Source organism: Sus scrofa, chromosome 6 (genome assembly GCF_000003025.6).
Source record: "Sus scrofa isolate TJ Tabasco breed Duroc chromosome 6, Sscrofa11.1, whole genome shotgun sequence".
Classification (NCBI taxonomy): Eukaryota; Metazoa; Chordata; class Mammalia; order Artiodactyla; family Suidae; genus Sus; species Sus scrofa.
In genome coordinates this window covers 50,460,828-50,478,409 of record NC_010448.4, presented here as the reverse complement: position 1 = coordinate 50,478,409, position 17,582 = coordinate 50,460,828, and the positions used below count along the sequence as shown (strand labels likewise).

The 17,582-nt window shown below is 54.8% G+C and overlaps 1 protein-coding gene across 1 annotated transcript; it reads left to right on the top strand.

Moving 5' to 3' along the window:
- On the top strand, positions 1-15,971 carry CADM4 (cell adhesion molecule 4). Its single transcript, XM_021094480.1, has 9 exons — positions 1-121; positions 11,075-11,221; positions 11,527-11,679; positions 11,966-12,100; positions 12,511-12,675; positions 12,763-12,853; positions 13,245-13,417; positions 14,292-14,420; positions 14,926-15,971. Exons 1-9 carry the CDS (start codon positions 58-60, stop codon positions 15,033-15,035), a joined length of 1,167 nt encoding a protein of 388 aa, XP_020950139.1. The 5' UTR covers positions 1-57; the 3' UTR covers positions 15,036-15,971.

Below are 17,582 nucleotides of genomic sequence, written 5' to 3'. Positions count from 1 at the left end.
GCGGGCGGTGCAGGTGCCGGGCCGGGAGCGAGCGGCGGCGGCGGCGGCGGCGGCACCATGGGCCGGGCCCGGCGCTTCCAGTGGCCGCTGCTGCTGCTGTGGGCGGCCGCGGCGGGGCCAGGTAGGGTCGGGGGCCGGGGCCGGCGGGCCGGGCTGGGGCGGGGGGCGCGCCGCGGTGACAGCCCGGGCGGCCGCGGGACCGCAGAGGCCGAACAATGCGCGTGGGGCCGGGCCGGGCCCCCTCCCCGGGACAAAGCGCAGCGCGGGCCGGGAGCCGCGAGCCGCGAGCGGGGGAGGGGGCGCGGGCCCTGGCCGCTGTGCCGCAGCCCCCCCACTCCGCACAGGCCCGGAGCCTGGCGGGGACAAAGGGCCCGAGACCCCCTCCTCCAGCCCCCAGCCAGCCTTCTTGGGGCTGGCCCCGCTGTCCTTCGGTCCGGCGTCTGTGTCCCTCTGTCCACCTGTCTCTGAGTCCCTCAGTCTCTCTCCTTGTCCCCCTACCCTTGTCTTCTGTCCCTCAGTCTCCAAGTCTGTCCCTCTGTCTGTCCCCCTTTCTCCTTGCTTCCCTGTCCCCCACCTCTCTACCCTGTCTTTGTCCCCCACCTCTTTCCCGTCGTCTCTGTTCCTTTTTACTGGGTCACTCTGCCAGCCCCCATCACCCCCCTCCATTCCCTCTCTGTCCCCCTGTATTTCTGCCCTCCCCCTCTGCCCCCATTCTCCCTCTCTGTCCCTGTCTTGCTGTCACCTCTGCTTCTCTCTCCCCACCTGTCCCATTCCCTTGTCTCTCTGTCCCCTTTCTGTCATTCCTGTTTCTTTAGCCCCCTCTGTCTCCTCTCTCCCTCATTCCCCACTATCCCTTCTCTCTGTCCCACTGTCTCCCCATCTCCCGTCTCTCTGCCTCCCCTCTCTACCCGTACAGCCTCCATCCTGGGATTCCCCCATCGCCATCCTTCATTTCTCCGTTTCTCTATCCTTCTGTGTCCCTGGAGAGGAATTGAGTCAGGCAGGGCATCCTGAAGGGCCCTGGAGGGAAATGTGTGTGTGTGGGGGGGACCTTGGCATGTGGGCACACACGTGGATTCAGCAAATGCCTCCCAAACGCTGCCCCTCCCCACCCATTCACATAGCCAGGTGGTGACCTACAGAGAAGCCCCCACGCTCCAGGACATCCAGGAAGCCCTCCACATACCCTTGTCACACACAAGGAAAGCTGGAGACCTCCAAGATAGGGTGACCCTGAGATTGGGGACAAGGTCAGGAAATGTCACCCCCACACTCACACTCTCACACTGGGGGAGGAAGCCACTCTTGGGGGGAATGGTGACTGGAAGGTGGCTGGGCAGAAGTGGGAGGGCTGGATGTCCTGTAGAGACTTGGGAAATGTGACCAGATGGCACAGGGCTGGGAGCCTGCCTGGGTTGAAATTCTGGCTCTTGGCATTTGCCAGAGCAGCCAATGGCAAGCTCTCTTCCCTCTCGGGGCCTCGGTTTCCCTTTCTTTAAAGTGAAGTTGTTGAACTCAGTGACCGGAAAGGAAAGGAACTCCAGCGTGGACCCCTGAAGGGCTTTCTGGCAAGCTGGGTGCAGTCGCACCTTCCCCACGCCAGAGTCTGAGGCAGAGCCTCCCTCTCCTCCCCTGGGCACAAGGCGAGGGACAGAGCTGGCCGGTCAGGCACCCTCCGCCTTGCTTGCTTCTATAGTTCTCTGCTGTAGCTTCAGAACTTTCACCATTACCTCCTTTCTTTGTGGCAGAGATGACACAGTTTCCCAGATGAGTGTTTTGGTACCTTGGCTACTCCTCCATCCCGTATTTCTTTCTTTCTTTGTTAGGCCCTAAAATCCTGGCTCACAGACTCCTAAAACCAAGGAATCCAGTAAACAAAGAACCGGGGATTTTAGAACATTGACGTCTTTAAGCTTCTAGAATCCCAGAGTCTTCAGAATCTTGACACCTTTAAAATTCTAGAACCTTGCTGGCATTGGCCGCCTAGCCTCCTGACATCTTCAAAATCCTGAAACCCTGACCTCTTGGAGATCCCGAATCTTGACCCCTCTGATGTCTAGAATCTTGACAGTGTAGGATCGTGGGACTTTGGATTCTCGGAGTCAGAAGATAGCCTGATGACCAGCTGCTCAGTTCAAAGAATCTCTTCTGTAGCACTTCTGGGAGGGAGCTGTACAGGCTCGGCCCTTGTTTAGTTTTAAATTCACTGCTTCCTGGCACCCTAATCCCTTCCGTAAACTTCCTCCAAGTTAAACGGTGTGGGACTTTACAGGTTGAGAGAGAGCTAGGTGTCTCGGGAAGTACTCTGGAACCAGGCCTCTCTGGTGTCATTCGGACCCCTGCCCGGGCCCTCTCTGAGTCTCACTTCTCATTCTGTAAACCATGGGCTGGGCAGCTGGGATGCGTAATCTCAGAGGACCCTGCCTGCTTTCCTTCTCCTTGGAGATTTCTGGACGGCCTTGGCCACCAGATTTTAGGAGGTCCCCGTGGTCCCCACACTTCCCTCTTAGTCACTGCCCCCCTTGCACTCTCACCTGGCCCAGTCAGCAGGGGTGGGGATGGGAGATGGGGTTCATTTATGCCCTTTCAAAAATGTGCTCTCTTTTTCCTGGCTCACTCATCTGCCAAGAATACCAGAAGAGGATGGTGAGCTTTCTTCCAAAAGAAAGAAGGGTCCAGGCTGGGTGGGTGAGAGGAAATGAGAGATGGGTTGCCTGCTCAGAGATGCCCCCAGGCAGAATCTGAGACCCTACCTGCAAGCCAGGAATTGGATGTACGTGAAAGAGCAGAGGAAACAGATAACCGAATGCAAAGGAAAGACATAGAGGCTAGTAAGGGTTGGGGGGCTTTGTGGAGGGAGACTTTGTTGATCCCCAATAATGCTTTCCTCTCAAGTGACTCACGTTCCCCTCCCTCTTAAAGTTCTGACCAGCCACTCTGAGAGCAGGGTTCTGTCACGGATCCCCTCCCACCCATGAGCCAGATGCCTGAGTCCCCAGAGCTGGGGTCAGGCTCCGCAAGGGATTCCAAGACCTTCGACACAGCAGGGCTGGGGCCTGGGGTGGGTTAATGTCGTGCGAGCCTGGCCTGTCCCCGTCTTGGGGAACACAAAGGCAGCTTTCTCTCTCTGGGGTGGGGGTGGGGGGGCTGGGACACCGTCGGACTCGCCAGCGCCCAAGGGCCTGTGGCACCAGGACCCAAGCACCCACTGGTTCCCGCCTGTGCAGATCCCAGGCCTCTAGGTCCTCTGGGAACCAGGCACCAAGGCTCCTCAGTGGGCACCCAGTGGGGCAAGAGGGCAGCAGCAGAGCCCAGGCTCTTCTGGAGAGGGGTGAAGAGGGGGCACTGGGGGTGGAGGATAGGACAGTGCGTGCTCAGTGCAGACTCACACGCTTCCTGGAGGAGCAGGAATTCTTCCCCTGACCCCACACCCGGGGAAAACCTCCGGAGGACTCCCCCACCCCCTGGCTGGGCTTGTGGCCCGGAATCCCCGGAGTTCTGACTATCCCAGGAACGTGGGGGCTACAGGGGGAACTTTGTGTGTGAGGCTGCTGACTCACCCCTACGCCCCCACCTGATGCTTGCTTCTCAGATTGGGGCTCAAGAGGGCTGGGGAGCCAGGGCTGTGCTTCTGGGGGTTGAGGACTGTGGACCTTGAGTCAAAAGTTCCCAGGAAACGAGGGGGATGGGGGCCTGGACTCTGGGTCCGAGGGAGGAGGGCTGGGGGCCTGGACTCTGGGTCCGAGGGAGGAGGGCTGGGGGCCTGGATCCTGGGTCTGAGGGAGGAGGGGCTGGGGGCCTGGATCCTGGGTCTGAGGGAGGAGGGGCTGGGGGCCTGGATCCTGGGTCTGAGGAAGAAGGGGTTGGGGTTTTAGATTCCTGGGCCTGAGGAAGGAGAAGGCTAGGGGTCTAGACATGTATGTCAGAGGGAGTAGGGGCTGCGGGTCCCAGACTCCTAGGTCTGAGGGAGGAGGTGGCTGGGGTCTTGGACTCTGGCTCTGAGGGAGGCGGGGGCTGGGGGCTTGAACTCCTAGGTCCCAGACTCCTAGGTCTTGAAGGAGGGAGGAGTGGGGGTACAGACTCTTGAGTCCTGAGAGGAAGAGGCTAGGGGTCCCTCTCCAGGTTTCTGAGGGAGGAGGGGCTGGGACCCCGATGCCTAGGTCCTGCGAATACAGGCGCCTTCACAAGGCTGAGCTGGGAAGAATTGATGCTTTGTGCGAGGATGTTCGGACTCCGCCATTGATGGGGGGCTGAGGGGGGGGTTTGGTCAGGACACAGGGATGTACCACCTCCCTAGGGAGGAAGTGGGGGAAGGAGGCATGATGCCATGAGCCCCCTGGGGAGAGGATACAGAGGGGGTGGCTGTGACCTTCCCGGAACCGTGACCTTGAGACTCCCTTGGGTATTCGCTGACTCAGGACCCAGGAAGTGCTCCCCCCACTCTGCTTAGTCTCCGTGGAAACATCCACCAGCTGTGTACTCTGGACCCCTGGCTCCTGGGTCCTGAGGGAGGAGGGGGTTGGAGGCCCAGAATCCTGGATTTGAGGAGGGAGAAGCCTGGGGGTTTGAGACGTCTGGATTTGAGGGAGGAAGATGCTGCGAGCCCAGACTCCTGGTCCTGATGGAAGAGGCCGTTAGGAACCTGGACTCCTGGATCCTGGGGAAGGAGGCAGCTGGGGGCTGGGTTCCTGGGTCTTAGGGAGAAGAGAGGTGGATTCTGGGTCTCTATATCACCTGCTCAGCCACTCTTTCCCAAACCCTCCCCAGTCCCTTTTCCAGGCACCATCCCCATGACGGCTCCAGGCTGTCAACACGTTTAAAGGGCCAGCGCCCCAGTCCCCAAAGCTCAGCCCCTCTCTGACCAGAGTCCTGCCTCGCCACCCCCCAACCCCGAGACAAAAGCTCCTGGGACATTAATATTCCGGGCACAGACGCTGTTGGTTACTGACTCCTCAGGAGGGGGAGGGAATGAGACAAAAGCCCCCCACCCTCACCCCATGTGCACCCTCAAGTAGAGAGCAGGGGATACATGGAGGGGGTGCAGATCCGGAGGTCCCGATGGCTTCCAAGAGATGGTGAGTTTCTGTCACTGACTTGCCTGGGACCCTGAGCCTCATTCTCCACATCTGTAAAATGGGGGGCTAGCACTGGACGAGCCCTGAGGTCCAGGATCCACCGATAGGCTTCAAGATGATTTTTTTTAAATCGCCGGAATGTGCAGGCAGGCCAGTTTTCCTGTGAATGGGCATGTTTCCAGAGGTTGTAATAAGAGCAGCTTTGCACAGAGGGCTCCCAGAGCTTCGGGTCCAGGACTAATCCTTGTGAGTCAGGACTGGCACCATCCCCATCTTACAGACGGGGCATCTGAGGCTCAGAAAGGTTAGGCTACTTGCCCCCGTTCACACAGTTGGCAAGTGGTCCAGCTGGGATCCACCGAGGCGTTTAAAATGAGAATTATGTGATGCCACAAAGTTGTTGTGAGGCTGAAATGAGATAGTGCCTGACACATACAATCCAGGCATCAGCCTCCCCGGCCATTTATCAGGTGCCAGGCACGCTTCAGCACTAGGTGCAGCAGTAAACCTGAGGGGCTACATCCCTGCCTTCATGGGGCGGATACTGGAGTGATGGGAGACAAACAGATGATAAACTAGTACACAAATTCATAATTTCCATCAAGTGAAATAAATAAAAGTGAAAAATTTCCATCAAGGAAATAAAACGGTGGTGATGAAATAGAAGGAGTTCTGGCGATGAAGGCACAGGGGTGGGGGAAAGAAGGCCTCTCTGAGGAGCAGAGACCTGAATGAGAACAGGAGGCAGTCCTGGGATGATCAAAGGGGAAGTACTTTCCTGGCAGAGGTTAAGAGCAAGTGCAAAGGCCCTGAGGTGGGAACCAGCTCAGCATGTTTGAGAGGCAGCAAGGCCAGTGAGGCTAAGTGAAGTGAGTAGCAGGAGTGTGGTCAGAATTGTGGTCAGAGGGGGGGCCAAGCCACAAAGCACCTTGAAGACTAAGAAGTCTCCATTTTCTTCTTCTTCTTCTTTTTTTTTTTTTTTTCCTTTGGCTTTTGGCTTTTGGGCCACACTCACGGCATATGGAAGCTCCCCAGCTAGGGGTTGAATTGCAGCTACAGCTGCCAGCCTACACCACAGCCACAGCCATAGCAACGCAGGATCTGAGCTGCCTCTGTGATCTACACCACAGCTCACAGCAATGCTAGATCCTTAACCCACTGAGCGAGGCCGGGGATTGAACCCATGTCCTCATGGATACTAGCTGGATTTGTTTCTGCTGTGCCACAAGGGGAACTCCCTGTATTTTCTTCTAAGTGTCATGGGCAGCCTTTCAAGTGTTGTAAGCAGAGAGGTGACTCGATCTGATATCCTTTCTTGAAAAGTCCATCCAGTTGCAGTGCGGAGAATGGCCTGGGGGGAGGTCGCTATGGAAGTAGGGAACCTCAGTAGCTCTTAAAGGTCCAGGTAAGAGATGCTGTCCTTGGACTGGGTGATGGGAGGTGAGGCAGACAGGCGAGTAGGTTTGGGATACGTTTGGGAAGTAGAGTGCCTGGATCTTGCTGACAGAATGGATATCAGCGGTGAAGGGAAGGGTGAGAAGGCAGATGATTTCTAGGTTTGGGGGCCTGAGCACCTGAGTGGATGGTCATGACATGTACTGAGATTGAGAAAACATGGGGAGGAAAATGTTTGGGGCAAGGGCTGGACGTGTTCAGTTTGATTTTTCAGGAAGTAGGAAATAAACCCCTAATGGTGGCTTAAGTTCACAAACTTTAACTTATGGTTATATTTAAACATAAGAGAAGGCAGAAGCAGGCATCCAGGGCTTTTATGGCAGCTCCACCTCATCACCAGAGACCCAGGAACAGACTTGTCCTCTTTCTTTCTTTCCTTCTTTTTTTCTTTCTAGGGCTGCACCTGCAGCATATGGAAGTTCCCAGGCTAGGGGTCCAATCAGAGCTACAGCTGCTCGCCTACCCCACAGCCACAGCAATGCCAGATCCGAGCGAGCCGTGTGTGTGATCTACACCACAGCTCATAGCAACGCTGGATCTTTAACCCACTGAGTGAGGCCATAGATAGAACCTGCAACCTCATGGTTCCTCGTCGGATTTGTTTCCACTGCACCATGACGGAAACTCCTGTCCTCTTTCTTTAGGAGGTCCTCCCCAGATGACACAGGACACTTTTCCTTCTGTCTGATCAGAGAACTTTATCACATGGCCTCACTTAGCTGTAAGGGGGTCTGGGAATTTCTCTTTCTACTGCATCCAGGGCAACAGTAAAATACAGTCAGGATTCTTTTACTAAGGAGAAAGGGAGGACTGGATACTGGGTGGAATGCTAGCTGTCTCTGCCTCCTCCGCTTAGAATTAATCTTTTCCATCCCTCAGCCCCCAAATCAGGTAGCCCATCCCTCTTACAGGGACCATAACACTTCGATGGGATATTACATGATTCATGTCTGCTTCCCCATAAATCTTGAAGGCCTTCCAGAATAGGGACCTCATCTGCCTCATCTCTGGGCACCTAGCCCCTGAACATCCCCCACCCCCCACACACACAGCTCAGGAAATACTCAAACGAATGAATGAGACAGAATGTAAGAGGCACGAAGCGATAGTTATCCAGACTTTAAAGGTAAATAACCAGGTCCAATGGGGCTCTTTCCCACTCCAGTTCCTTCACTGGCCTTCAGGATAGAAGCTAATCTCCTAGCCTGGCATTAGAGGCCCTTCCTAAGCACATCCCACAGCCCCTCGCCAATGCTCGATACTTTTCACCCGGACAGCAAGGCGTGGATGTGATCAGGATATAGAGCCGAGGGATCTGGATGTAGATCCTGCCTCTGCCACTCTCAGGCTGTGCCCCCCGGCCGAGTCATTTGCTCTCTCTGGACCTATTTTCCCATCTATAAAATGGGAATTAGAAAAAAAAATCGGGGAGTTCCCGTCGTGGCGCAGTGGTTAATGAGTCCTGCAACCATGAGGTTGCGGGTTCGGTCCCTGCCCTTGCTCAGTGGGTTAACGATCCGGCGTTGCCGTGAGCTGTGGTGTAGGTTGCAGACGCGGCTTGGATCCCGCGTTGCTGTGGCTCTGGCATAGGCTGGTCGCTACAGCTCCGATTCGACCCCTAGCCTGGGACCTCCATATGCCGCGGGAGCGGCCCAAGAAATAGCAACAACAACAACAAAAAGACAAAAGACAAAAAAAAAAGAAAAGAAAGAAAAAAAGAAAAAAAAATCGGGATTGATAATAGTGCCTGCCTTGCGATGATGAAATGGAAATTGTAAAAGTGATGCCTTTACCACAAAACCTGGAACAGGAAGTGCCTAATAAACAGTAGCTATCGTGGTTATTGTTGTTTTGCAGATGATAGTGACAATGGTGATGCTTCTGATGATTAATCTCAGCTTCGTAGGCTGTTTCCTCAGCTGGAAACACCTCCTTACTAATCTTGTACCTTGTTTCTCTGATGGGTTCATCAGGTTAAGTTAACTGCTATAACAATGGACCTGAATCTCAATGGCTTAACAGAAAAGTGTCTTTCTCACTCATGTCACAGTCCTCTGCAGGCAGGTCCCAGGGTGTAGGCAGGCAGGGCCCTGGGCGCCTTCCAGCTGGTGAGCCTGTCCTCCTCTGGGCTCCTTGGAATCCTCTCCATTTAGGCAGCATGAAGGATTGCCAGTGAGATAAGGCTCAGAGAGGCAGTTCTCTCTTCTACCTACAGCCCATTGGCCAGAAATCAGTCACATGACCCTATCTAAGCACAAGGGATCCTAGAAAATGTAGCCTGATCGTGTGTTGTCCTGTTGCAGCAAGAGGGACCCCTTCCAGGACCCGAGCACAGGCTCTTGTCTAACACTCAGAAATGAATTGTCTGAAGAGACACATGTGCTGACAAAGCAAAAGACTTTATTGGGAAGGGGCGCCCAGGGGAAAGCAGGAGGGAAAGGGAATCCAGGAGAACTGCTTTGCCACGCGGCTCAAAGTCTCAGATTTTATGGGAATGAGGTTAGTTTCCGGCTTGTCCCTGGCTGATCATCTCAGCCCATGCTTGGTCTGGCCCAGGGTCCTTTTTGGTGGCACGCGCACCTTTTGGCCAAGATGGATTCCAGTGCCAAGGATCCTGAGGGGTTGGTTGTCCCTCCCAAATCCTCCGGGTGAGCCTTCAGGGCAGCACCGTGTGTGCCTTATCAGGGCCTCCTGTTGTGAGACAACTTGTGCAGGCAGCTATTAAGGTAGGCAGTTTCAGCCGGTGGTCCCCTAACAGTACCAGTTAACTTTAGTGGTGTTAAGAGATCTTCCAAGATTATCTGCCTTAGGAGTTCCGATTATGGCGTAGCAGAAACGAATGCGACCAGGAACCATGAAGTTGCGTTTTTTTTTTTTTTTTTCTCTTTTTTTTAAAGGCCACACTTTGGAAGTTTATGGACGTTCCCTCGCTAGGGGTCAAATTGGAGCTGCAGCTGCCAGCCTGCACCACAGCCACAGACACGATGGATCCTTAACCCACTGAGCGAGGCCAGGGATCAAACTTGCATCCCCATGGATACTAGGCAGGTTCATTACCGCTGAGCTGCAATAGGAACTTGTAAATTTTTTCTTTTTTCTTTTTTTTTTTTTTTTTTGATTAGTTGCATGTTCGATTCCTGGCCTCGCTCAGTGGGTTAAGGATCCGGTGTTGCTGTGAGCTGTGGTGTAGGTCGCAGACAGGGCTTGGATCCCACGTTGCTGTGGCTGTGGTGTAGGCCGGCAGCTGTAGCTCCAATTTGACCCCTAGCCTGGGAATCTCCATATGCCGGGGGTGCAGCCCTAAAAAGCAAAAAACAAGCAAAAAAGCAAAACGATTAGCTGCTTTTATTTATTTATTTATTTTTGGTCTTTTTGCCTTTTCTAGGGCCGATCCTGTGGCATGTGGAAGTTCCCAGGCTAGGGGTCTAATCAAAGCTGTAGCTGCCGACCTGCGCCAGAGCCACAGCAACGCGGGATCCGAGCCGCGTCTGCGACACACCGCAGCTCACGGCAATGCCAGATCCTTAACCCACTGAGCGAGGCCAGGGATCGAACCCACAACCTCATAGTTCCTAGTCGGATTCGTTAACCACTGAGCCACAATGGAAACTCCAACAATTAGCTGCTTTAAACGACAATTATGTTATCTGTTCATGGCTCTTGGTGGGGGCGGGTCAGCAATTTGGACCTGATCAGTTGGGCACTTCTTCTCTTGGTCTCATCTAGGGTCACTCATGTGGCTCCAGTTACCTAGCGGTGCAATCCACTGGGGCTGGATGGCGCAGGATGGCCTCACCCCCATGGCTGGCAGTGGGTGCTAGCTTCTGGCTGGGTTTCTCTCTCCATGTGGTTTCTCATCCTCAAGGAAAGCTAGTCTGGACATCTTCACCTGACAGTGTCGGGGCAGCAAGAGGGTGTGAGCAGAAGCTGCAAAGTCTTTTGAGATCTAGGCTTTAGGACTCATGCAATGTCACTTCTAGAAAATTCTGTTCGTTAAAGCAAGTCACAAGGACTCCCCAGATTCACAGGGGCAGGGTGCTTCGTTAATGGGAAGAGCAGCAGAGTCACTTACAAAGGGCCCGTACATGGGTGGGAAGAATACCATGGCCATTTCCGCAGACAAGCTACAACGTATGCTCAGGTGTGAAAGATGGGGTTTGGTGAATGCATAGCGGGTTCCCATGCCTGGTGAACTCCTGCTCGCCCTTTAAAATGTGGATCCAATGGTGCTTTCTTTTAGAACCTTCTCCGAGCATCCATCTCCCTGGGTGATCTCTGTCCAGGTCCTCTGGGCTCCCAGGGTGCTCTGTGCTGCCCCCATTAGAGCACATACCCCTGGATCTTGCCTGCTGCGCCACTAGAGCAGGGGGCAGGTTTTGTCCACCTCCCCAACTCCAGCCCATAGGAAATGTTGGGTGTAATGAACTGAATGAGGGGGGAAGGGAAGGGATTGGAGGTTTGGATGGGGAGCAGCGGGAGAGAGCAAAGACTGAATGGCACCCCTCAGCAAGTCTCCTTTCCTGTCTCTCTGTCATCTGGTCCAGGGGCAGGACAGGAAGTACAGACAGAAAATGTGACAGTAGCCGAGGGCGGGGTGGCCGAGATAACCTGCCGCCTGCACCAGTATGATGGATCCATAGTTGTCATTCAGAACCCAGCCCGGCAGACCCTCTTTTTCAATGGTACCCGCGGTGAGTGCTGGGGTCTGGAATCCTGGTTCTTGAAGGAAGAGAGGGCTGGAGCCTGACTGAGGACAGAGCTGAGACTCTGGGCTCCTAGGTGGGAGGGAGGAGGGGGCTATCAGCCTGGATTCCTGGTCCTGTGGGTGGGAGGGCGTGAAACGTTCTGGGTCCCCAAGGGAGTAAGTAGGTGGGCGACTTAGACGTAGCTACGGTTGGAGAAAAGCGGCAGAGAGCTGGACTCCAAGCTCCTGGAGGAAGATGGGACTTCTGAGGTCAGGATTTCCCAATTTCATTCTTGCTCGTTCACTCTCTAGCCCTGAAGGATGAGCGATTCCAGCTTGAGGAGTTCTCCCCGCGCCGGGTACGGATCCGGCTCTCAGATGCGCGCCTGGAGGACGAAGGGGGCTACTTCTGCCAGCTCTATACGGAGGATACGCACCACCAGATCGCCACGCTCACTGTCCTGGGTAACGGCCTCGCCTTCCTCGGACCCAGCCCTTTCTCCTTTCTCCTCTGCTTACCCCTTTTCCTGAAACCTGACCCTGTCTGTGTTTTAACTTCCTGGACATCTGGACCCAGGACATAGGGCCGGCCTTCCTGACCTCTGGCCTCTGGGTTTGACCCCTGCCACCTGGGACCCTTGTTCCTGTTGGTCCCTGGAATCCCTGAAGCTTGGGTACTTTGAGGCCCCCCCGCCCGCCCCCCCCCAGGGTCTCCCCTGACTTCGCCTTTGCCCTCTTCTCCCTGTGGCAGTGGCCCCGGAGAATCCTATAGTGGAGGTCCGGGAACAGGCAGTGGAGGGTGGCGAAGTGGAGCTCAGCTGCCTAGTTCCGCGTTCCCGCCCGGCCGCCATCCTGCGCTGGTACCGAGATCGAAAGGAGCTGAAAGGTACTACCTGGGGTCGGGGATGTGGTGGGTAGGGGAGGTGCCAGAAAAGGGCAGGTCTTGAGAGGAGGCGGGCCTCCTGGGGGCGTGGTTTGGGAAGGGCCGTTTACGTGTGGGCGGGGCTTAAGGAAGCGCACAGGTTTGGGCCGACACCCTTCGGTCACTTTATAGCTGTTGAATCAATTGATAGATAGGAGGGCGTGGGGTGAAAAGGGGAGGAGCTTTGTGAAGAAGCTGGTGGGGTTCTGGCCCTCTTTCGGGGAGTGGCGCGATTTGCAGGATTAGAGGGGAGAGCTGTGTATAAGGGGCGACACTTGGCAAAGAGCTTGCTTTGGGATTGGCTGGGGGAGGCGTTGCTCCTTCGGAGTGGCGCCAGAATCTGGGACTGACAGTGTCTGGGCGGGGCCTGGCAGGGGTGAGCAGCGGCCAGGAGAACGGCAAGGTCTGGAGCGTTGCGAGCACAGTGCGGTTTCGTGTGGACCGCAAGGACGACGGCGGTATCGTCATCTGCGAGGCACAGAACCAAGCGCTGCCCTCTGGACACAGCAAGCAGACGCAGTACGTGCTGGACGTGCAGTGTAAGTGCCCGGCGAACCAGAGGGAGGGTTCCTAGCCACGAGTGATAACCCAGACAACCACTGGTTCTGTCTCACTTCTGCCCACAGACTCCCCCACAGCCCGGATCCATGCCTCCCAAGCTGTGGTGCGAGAGGGAGACACCCTGGTGCTGACGTGTGCTGTGACGGGGAACCCCAGGTGAGTTCTGGGGCCCGAGAATCCTGGGTCCTGAGAGAATAGGACTGGTGACTGGACACACGTGTCTCGGGAAAGAGGGGACTGTGGCCCGGACTTCTGAGTCCTGAGAGAGGAAGGATCTGGGGGCTCAGACTTCAGATTCCCCCCCCCCTAAGGAAGGAGGTTGTGGGGCTCCGGACTCGAAGATTCTGAAGGTAGAAGGGGCTGGAGGAGAGGCCAGGATTCCTGAGACCCTGGTGATGGGTAGAAGCTAGGCCCCGGACTGTTAGTTTTCTAGGAAGGAGAGGGTTAGTAGGGACCCTCTTACTGGAAATGCTGCGCATTCCCGAGATGTCGGTATTGGGTGCTGGCACCTGCATCCCTAACTCTCACTAACTTTACCTCCGCCCAGGCCAAACCAGATCCGCTGGAACCGCGGAAATGAGTCTTTGCCGGAGCGGGCCGAGGCAGTCGGGGAGACACTTACGCTGCCCGGCCTAGTATCAGCGGATAATGGCACCTATACCTGCGAGGCGTCAAACAAGCACGGCCACGCGAGGGCGCTCTATGTGCTCGTGGTCTACGGTGAGCACCTGCTTCAGCAGGCCCTCGGAAAAGGCTCAGGGCCGAGTCGGTGCGGGTCTCCGCTTTGTCCTGGGTGGGGCGGGGCCTTGGGAGTGGGTGGGCTGGACTGGATAGTGTTTGAGGCCCCAGGCCTGTGCAAAGAACCATCTGAGTTCAGATTCGGTTCTGCACTGTGCTATTATGAGTAACTGTTCCTTAAGTTACTCATCGGTAAAGTAGAAATGAACAATATCCGGAGTTCCTCTGTGGCTCAGCGGGTTAAAGACCCAGCATTGTCACTGCTGCAACTCCAGCCGCTGATGTGGCACAGGTTGGATCCCTGGCCCGGGAACTCCCACATGCCATGGGCACCACCAAAAAAGAAAAAGAAATGAACATCACGTACCTTATAGGGTTGTTGTGAAGATTAGATGAGCTAAATATAAAGCGGTCAAAGGCCCTAGCTCAAAGTATTAAGTGTTTAGCTCCTACGATGTGGGGCAGGCATTTTGGAGTGGTTGGGTCCTAGCTTAGCATTTTAAATACGGAGCGGTTTTAGACAAGATGGGAAGAAACTTGGAACTGAGGTCAGAAGCAAAGGGATGTACTGTTTTTGTTCTCTGGGGGGGGGGGAGGGCGGAGAGGGGAAGAGGAGGAAGTTGGCATTAACAAGATGACTTGGGGGTCGAGTCGGGCAGTGTACAACCCGAAGTTTGCTTCGGGAAAGAGTGGCACCGGGAGCCAGGGGCCACCCGGTGGCAGTAATTTGAGGGGCGTGGTAGTAAGGGGGCGCGGTTGGATGTGGCTTGCAGAATGGTTTAAGACAATGGCAGCAGTGCAGCCGGGCTGGGACTGTCCTCTGATGACCTGGTCCTGCGCCCTGTCCCTCTGGCAGACCCTGGTGCCGTAGTAGAGGCTCAGACGTCAGTCCCCTATGCCATTGTGGGTGGCATCCTGGCGCTACTGGTGTTTCTGATCATCTGTGTGCTGGTGGGCATGGTCTGGTGCTCAGTAAGGCAGAAAGGTGAGTGGGGGCGAGGCCTCAAATTCGGCAAGGGCTGTGGTTGGTGGTGGGGTTCGGAAAGGGGTGGGGCCTAGAAGATTCGTAAGAGGGCGGGCGCAGAGCCGGGACAAGGGGGTGGAGCCTACATCTAGCATTTGAAACTTGGGGCCCAGCCCCCAAAAGGGGCGGGTCTTTCAGTGCACAACCCTGAAAGAGATGAAGGGTTGAAGCTGCGTTTAGGCTACGCCTTTGAGTTCTTAACTGCTGAATTTGTTGGGAGCAGAGTAAGGGGATGCCACCGCGAGGAGGGATAAAGGGCTGATCTTTCTGTGAGCTTTTGGAGTGTCGTCCTAATTCTGCTTTTGCCCCTTTCTCTGCCCCCGTTTTGCTATTTCCTGGACTTGATTCCCTCGCCCTGTTTGTTTCATCTCTCTCTCTTGCTTCGTCTGGTATGTCTTGTCTGCCTCCCTGACCAACTCCTGGGTCCACACCTATGTGTCGCCTCTGCCCCCGGGGCACCCCTCAGGCTCCTATCTGACCCATGAGGCCAGTGGCCTGGATGAGCAGGGAGAAGCAAGAGAAGCCTTTCTCAATGGCAGCGATGGACACAAGAGGAAAGAAGAATTCTTCATCTGACCCCACCTCCATCCCAGGCCTGGGCCTGGGCTGGGGTCCACCCCACTGCCAGCTGCAAAGACATTTATCAGAGTCTGGGATGGTGGGCTTCTCCCCCCACCACTAACACCTCAGACACTTGGGCAGGGATGGGGGTGTCGGATGCCTGGGTCTCTGCAAGGGCCAGAAGCAAGAGTCCAGAGGTCTGGGTCCCCCAGGGGGCAAGGGCCAAAGGTCCAGAAGCCCCAAGTCCAGGGAGGGCGGTAGGGATTGGGTTGGGGGAAGATAACTGGGGGAAGGTCAAGGCCCCTAGGCTACAGAACCAGGTCTTGTGGGGAAGGGTCAGATTCTGGGAAGGGTGGGGTGGGCAGGGAAGGGGAATACAGATTTCTTTGGGGGTCCCAGACCCCATGCCAGCCATTGTAGGAGTTCCACAGAGCTCTGGGCACCTCTTTGCAAAGCCATGTTTGCACGGTGGGGGTAAGGGTGGGGGGAGGGCGTGGAAACAGGGATTCTGTGTCTTTGTGTCATAATTTTGATGGGGGCAGTGAGGGAGACAGCCCCAACTCTTTTCTCCAATCCCCCTTCCCCAGGCTCCTGGGCTCCCCTCCCCTCCACCTCCTCCCCCCACATCTGTCCCATCCATATTTGTCTCTCTGTCCACCCACTCCTGGGGGGGGCCTTCCCCATCTCTCCTCCGGCCCTCCAGGGAGGGGGAAAGGAGTTTGGGGGGAGGGTGCGTTGGTCTCTATGGTTTTATATATAATATATTAAAAAAATCAAAAATCTGTATGAAAATATCAGATTGCGCCCCCCTCCCCCCATTCCTGGCTTTTGCCCCCTTTTTCTTGTTTAAAAAAAACAAAACAAAACACATTTTGTACGGGGCGGGGAGGGGAACGGGGAGGGGGGTTTGGCAATCCCACTAACCACCATTAAACTGAGGAGAGAACACGTGTTTGGGGTGGCTGTGTGTCTGTCCTTCTGCCCAGAGCTGCAACATGTTGGGAGGGGTACTAAACCAAGGGAGGAGGGAGGGAGTGTGATGGTTGCTGGTGGACAGTATAGGCCAGGAGAGGGTCCTTCCTTCTCCAAGGACACCTCCACCCTCCCAGGAAACCTGGATTTTTTCTGGTCCATCTTTAAACCAAAAGTCACAGTCTTTCTTCATCAGCCGCTGAACTACCCCATCCCCTCCCAATGGCCAGGATTCTTCCACTAGCTCACCCCAACCCTGCCATCACCCTTCAAGGAGCTCAATCACTCACATCTTTTGTTGTATTTTTTTTTTTTTGTCTTTTTTGTCTTTTCTAGGGCCACACCCGAGGCATATGGAGGTTCCCAGGCTAGGGGTCGAATCGGAGCAGTAGCCGCCGGCCTACACCACAGCCTCAGCAACGCCAGATCCGAGCCACGTCTGTGACCTACACCACAGCTCACGGCAACGCCGGATCCTTAACCCACTGAGCAAGGCCAGGGATCGAACCTGCATCCTCATGGTTCCTAGTCGGATTCATTAACCACTGAGCCACCACGGGAACTCCAATTACCGGCATCTTGACCTGTCAACACCTGTCCCTGCCCTACTCAAAAATCTTTCCCTAGCTCCTCATCACCTCCAGATCAACTAAGAGCTCATCCATTCATCTAAATTTAAGACGAGTGATTCTAATTTTCGATCAAGAATATATTAACCTTACTTTGTGCCAGCTGTTGCTAAAAGGGTTGGAGATGCCATGATGAATACAATAGGCAAAAGTTAGGTGTTCCAGACAGCTTAGCATTAATCTCAAACTAAGGACCCAAAGTGAAAAAGGGTAACTCCAGTCTTACCTTCACAAAGCTTTCACGAGGGAAACAGGAAGCAAAAAAACTTAATATCAAATTGCCATAAGTACTATTAAGATGAAGTACAGACGGAGTTCAGTTGTGGTGCAGCGCTGACTAGGAACCATGAGGTTGCAGGTTTGATCCCTGACCTTGCTCAGTGGGTTAAGGATCCGGTGTTGCCAGGGCTGTGGTGTAGGCCGGCGGCTACAACTCCGATTAGACCCCTAGCCTGGGAACCTCCATATGCCGCGGGTGCGGCTCTCAAAAGACAAAAAGACAAAAAAAAGGCAAAGTACAGAGTAAGGGGGTGGGGAGGTACTATTATAACTTGCTATTATGGAAAACATCAAACATACAGAAGTTTGCAGGATAATGAAGTTCCATACACTTGTCACCCCAGCTTGAACAACCATCAGCTCACCACCAATCCTGCTTTATCCGCAACCCATTCACTTCTCTAAAGCCAATTTGGAGGTGCTAGCTTAGATCAGGGAAAGCCTGTCAGATTGACATCTGTGCCAAGATATGAATGATGAGCACAAGAGTAGCTATTAGAAGGTCGGGAGGCAAAGCATTTTCAGGCAAGAACAGCAAGGGCAAAGGCCTGATATGGTAAAGAGATCGGGGTGTTTGAGGGGGAAGTGGAGCTAGATAGGCTCTGATAAAGAAAGGCTGGTGAAGCCAGAGATAAGCAAGATTAGACCACGTGTACAGCCTCTGGACCATAATAAAGGGTTT

What these genes read in the sequence shown, in the direction of transcription:
- CADM4 (XM_021094480.1), top strand. Translation starts at nt 58, where the DNA reads ATGGGCCGGGCCCGGCGCTTCCAGTGGCCGCTGCTGCTGCTGTGGGCG. An exon ending in GTACGTGCTGGACGTGCAGT is followed by an intron (nt 12,676 to 12,762) that starts GTAAGTGCCCGG and finishes TTCTGCCCACAG; the next exon opens with ACTCCCCCACAGCCCGGATC. An exon ending in CTATGTGCTCGTGGTCTACG is followed by an intron (nt 13,418 to 14,291) that starts GTGAGCACCTGC and finishes TCCCTCTGGCAG; the next exon opens with ACCCTGGTGCCGTAGTAGAG.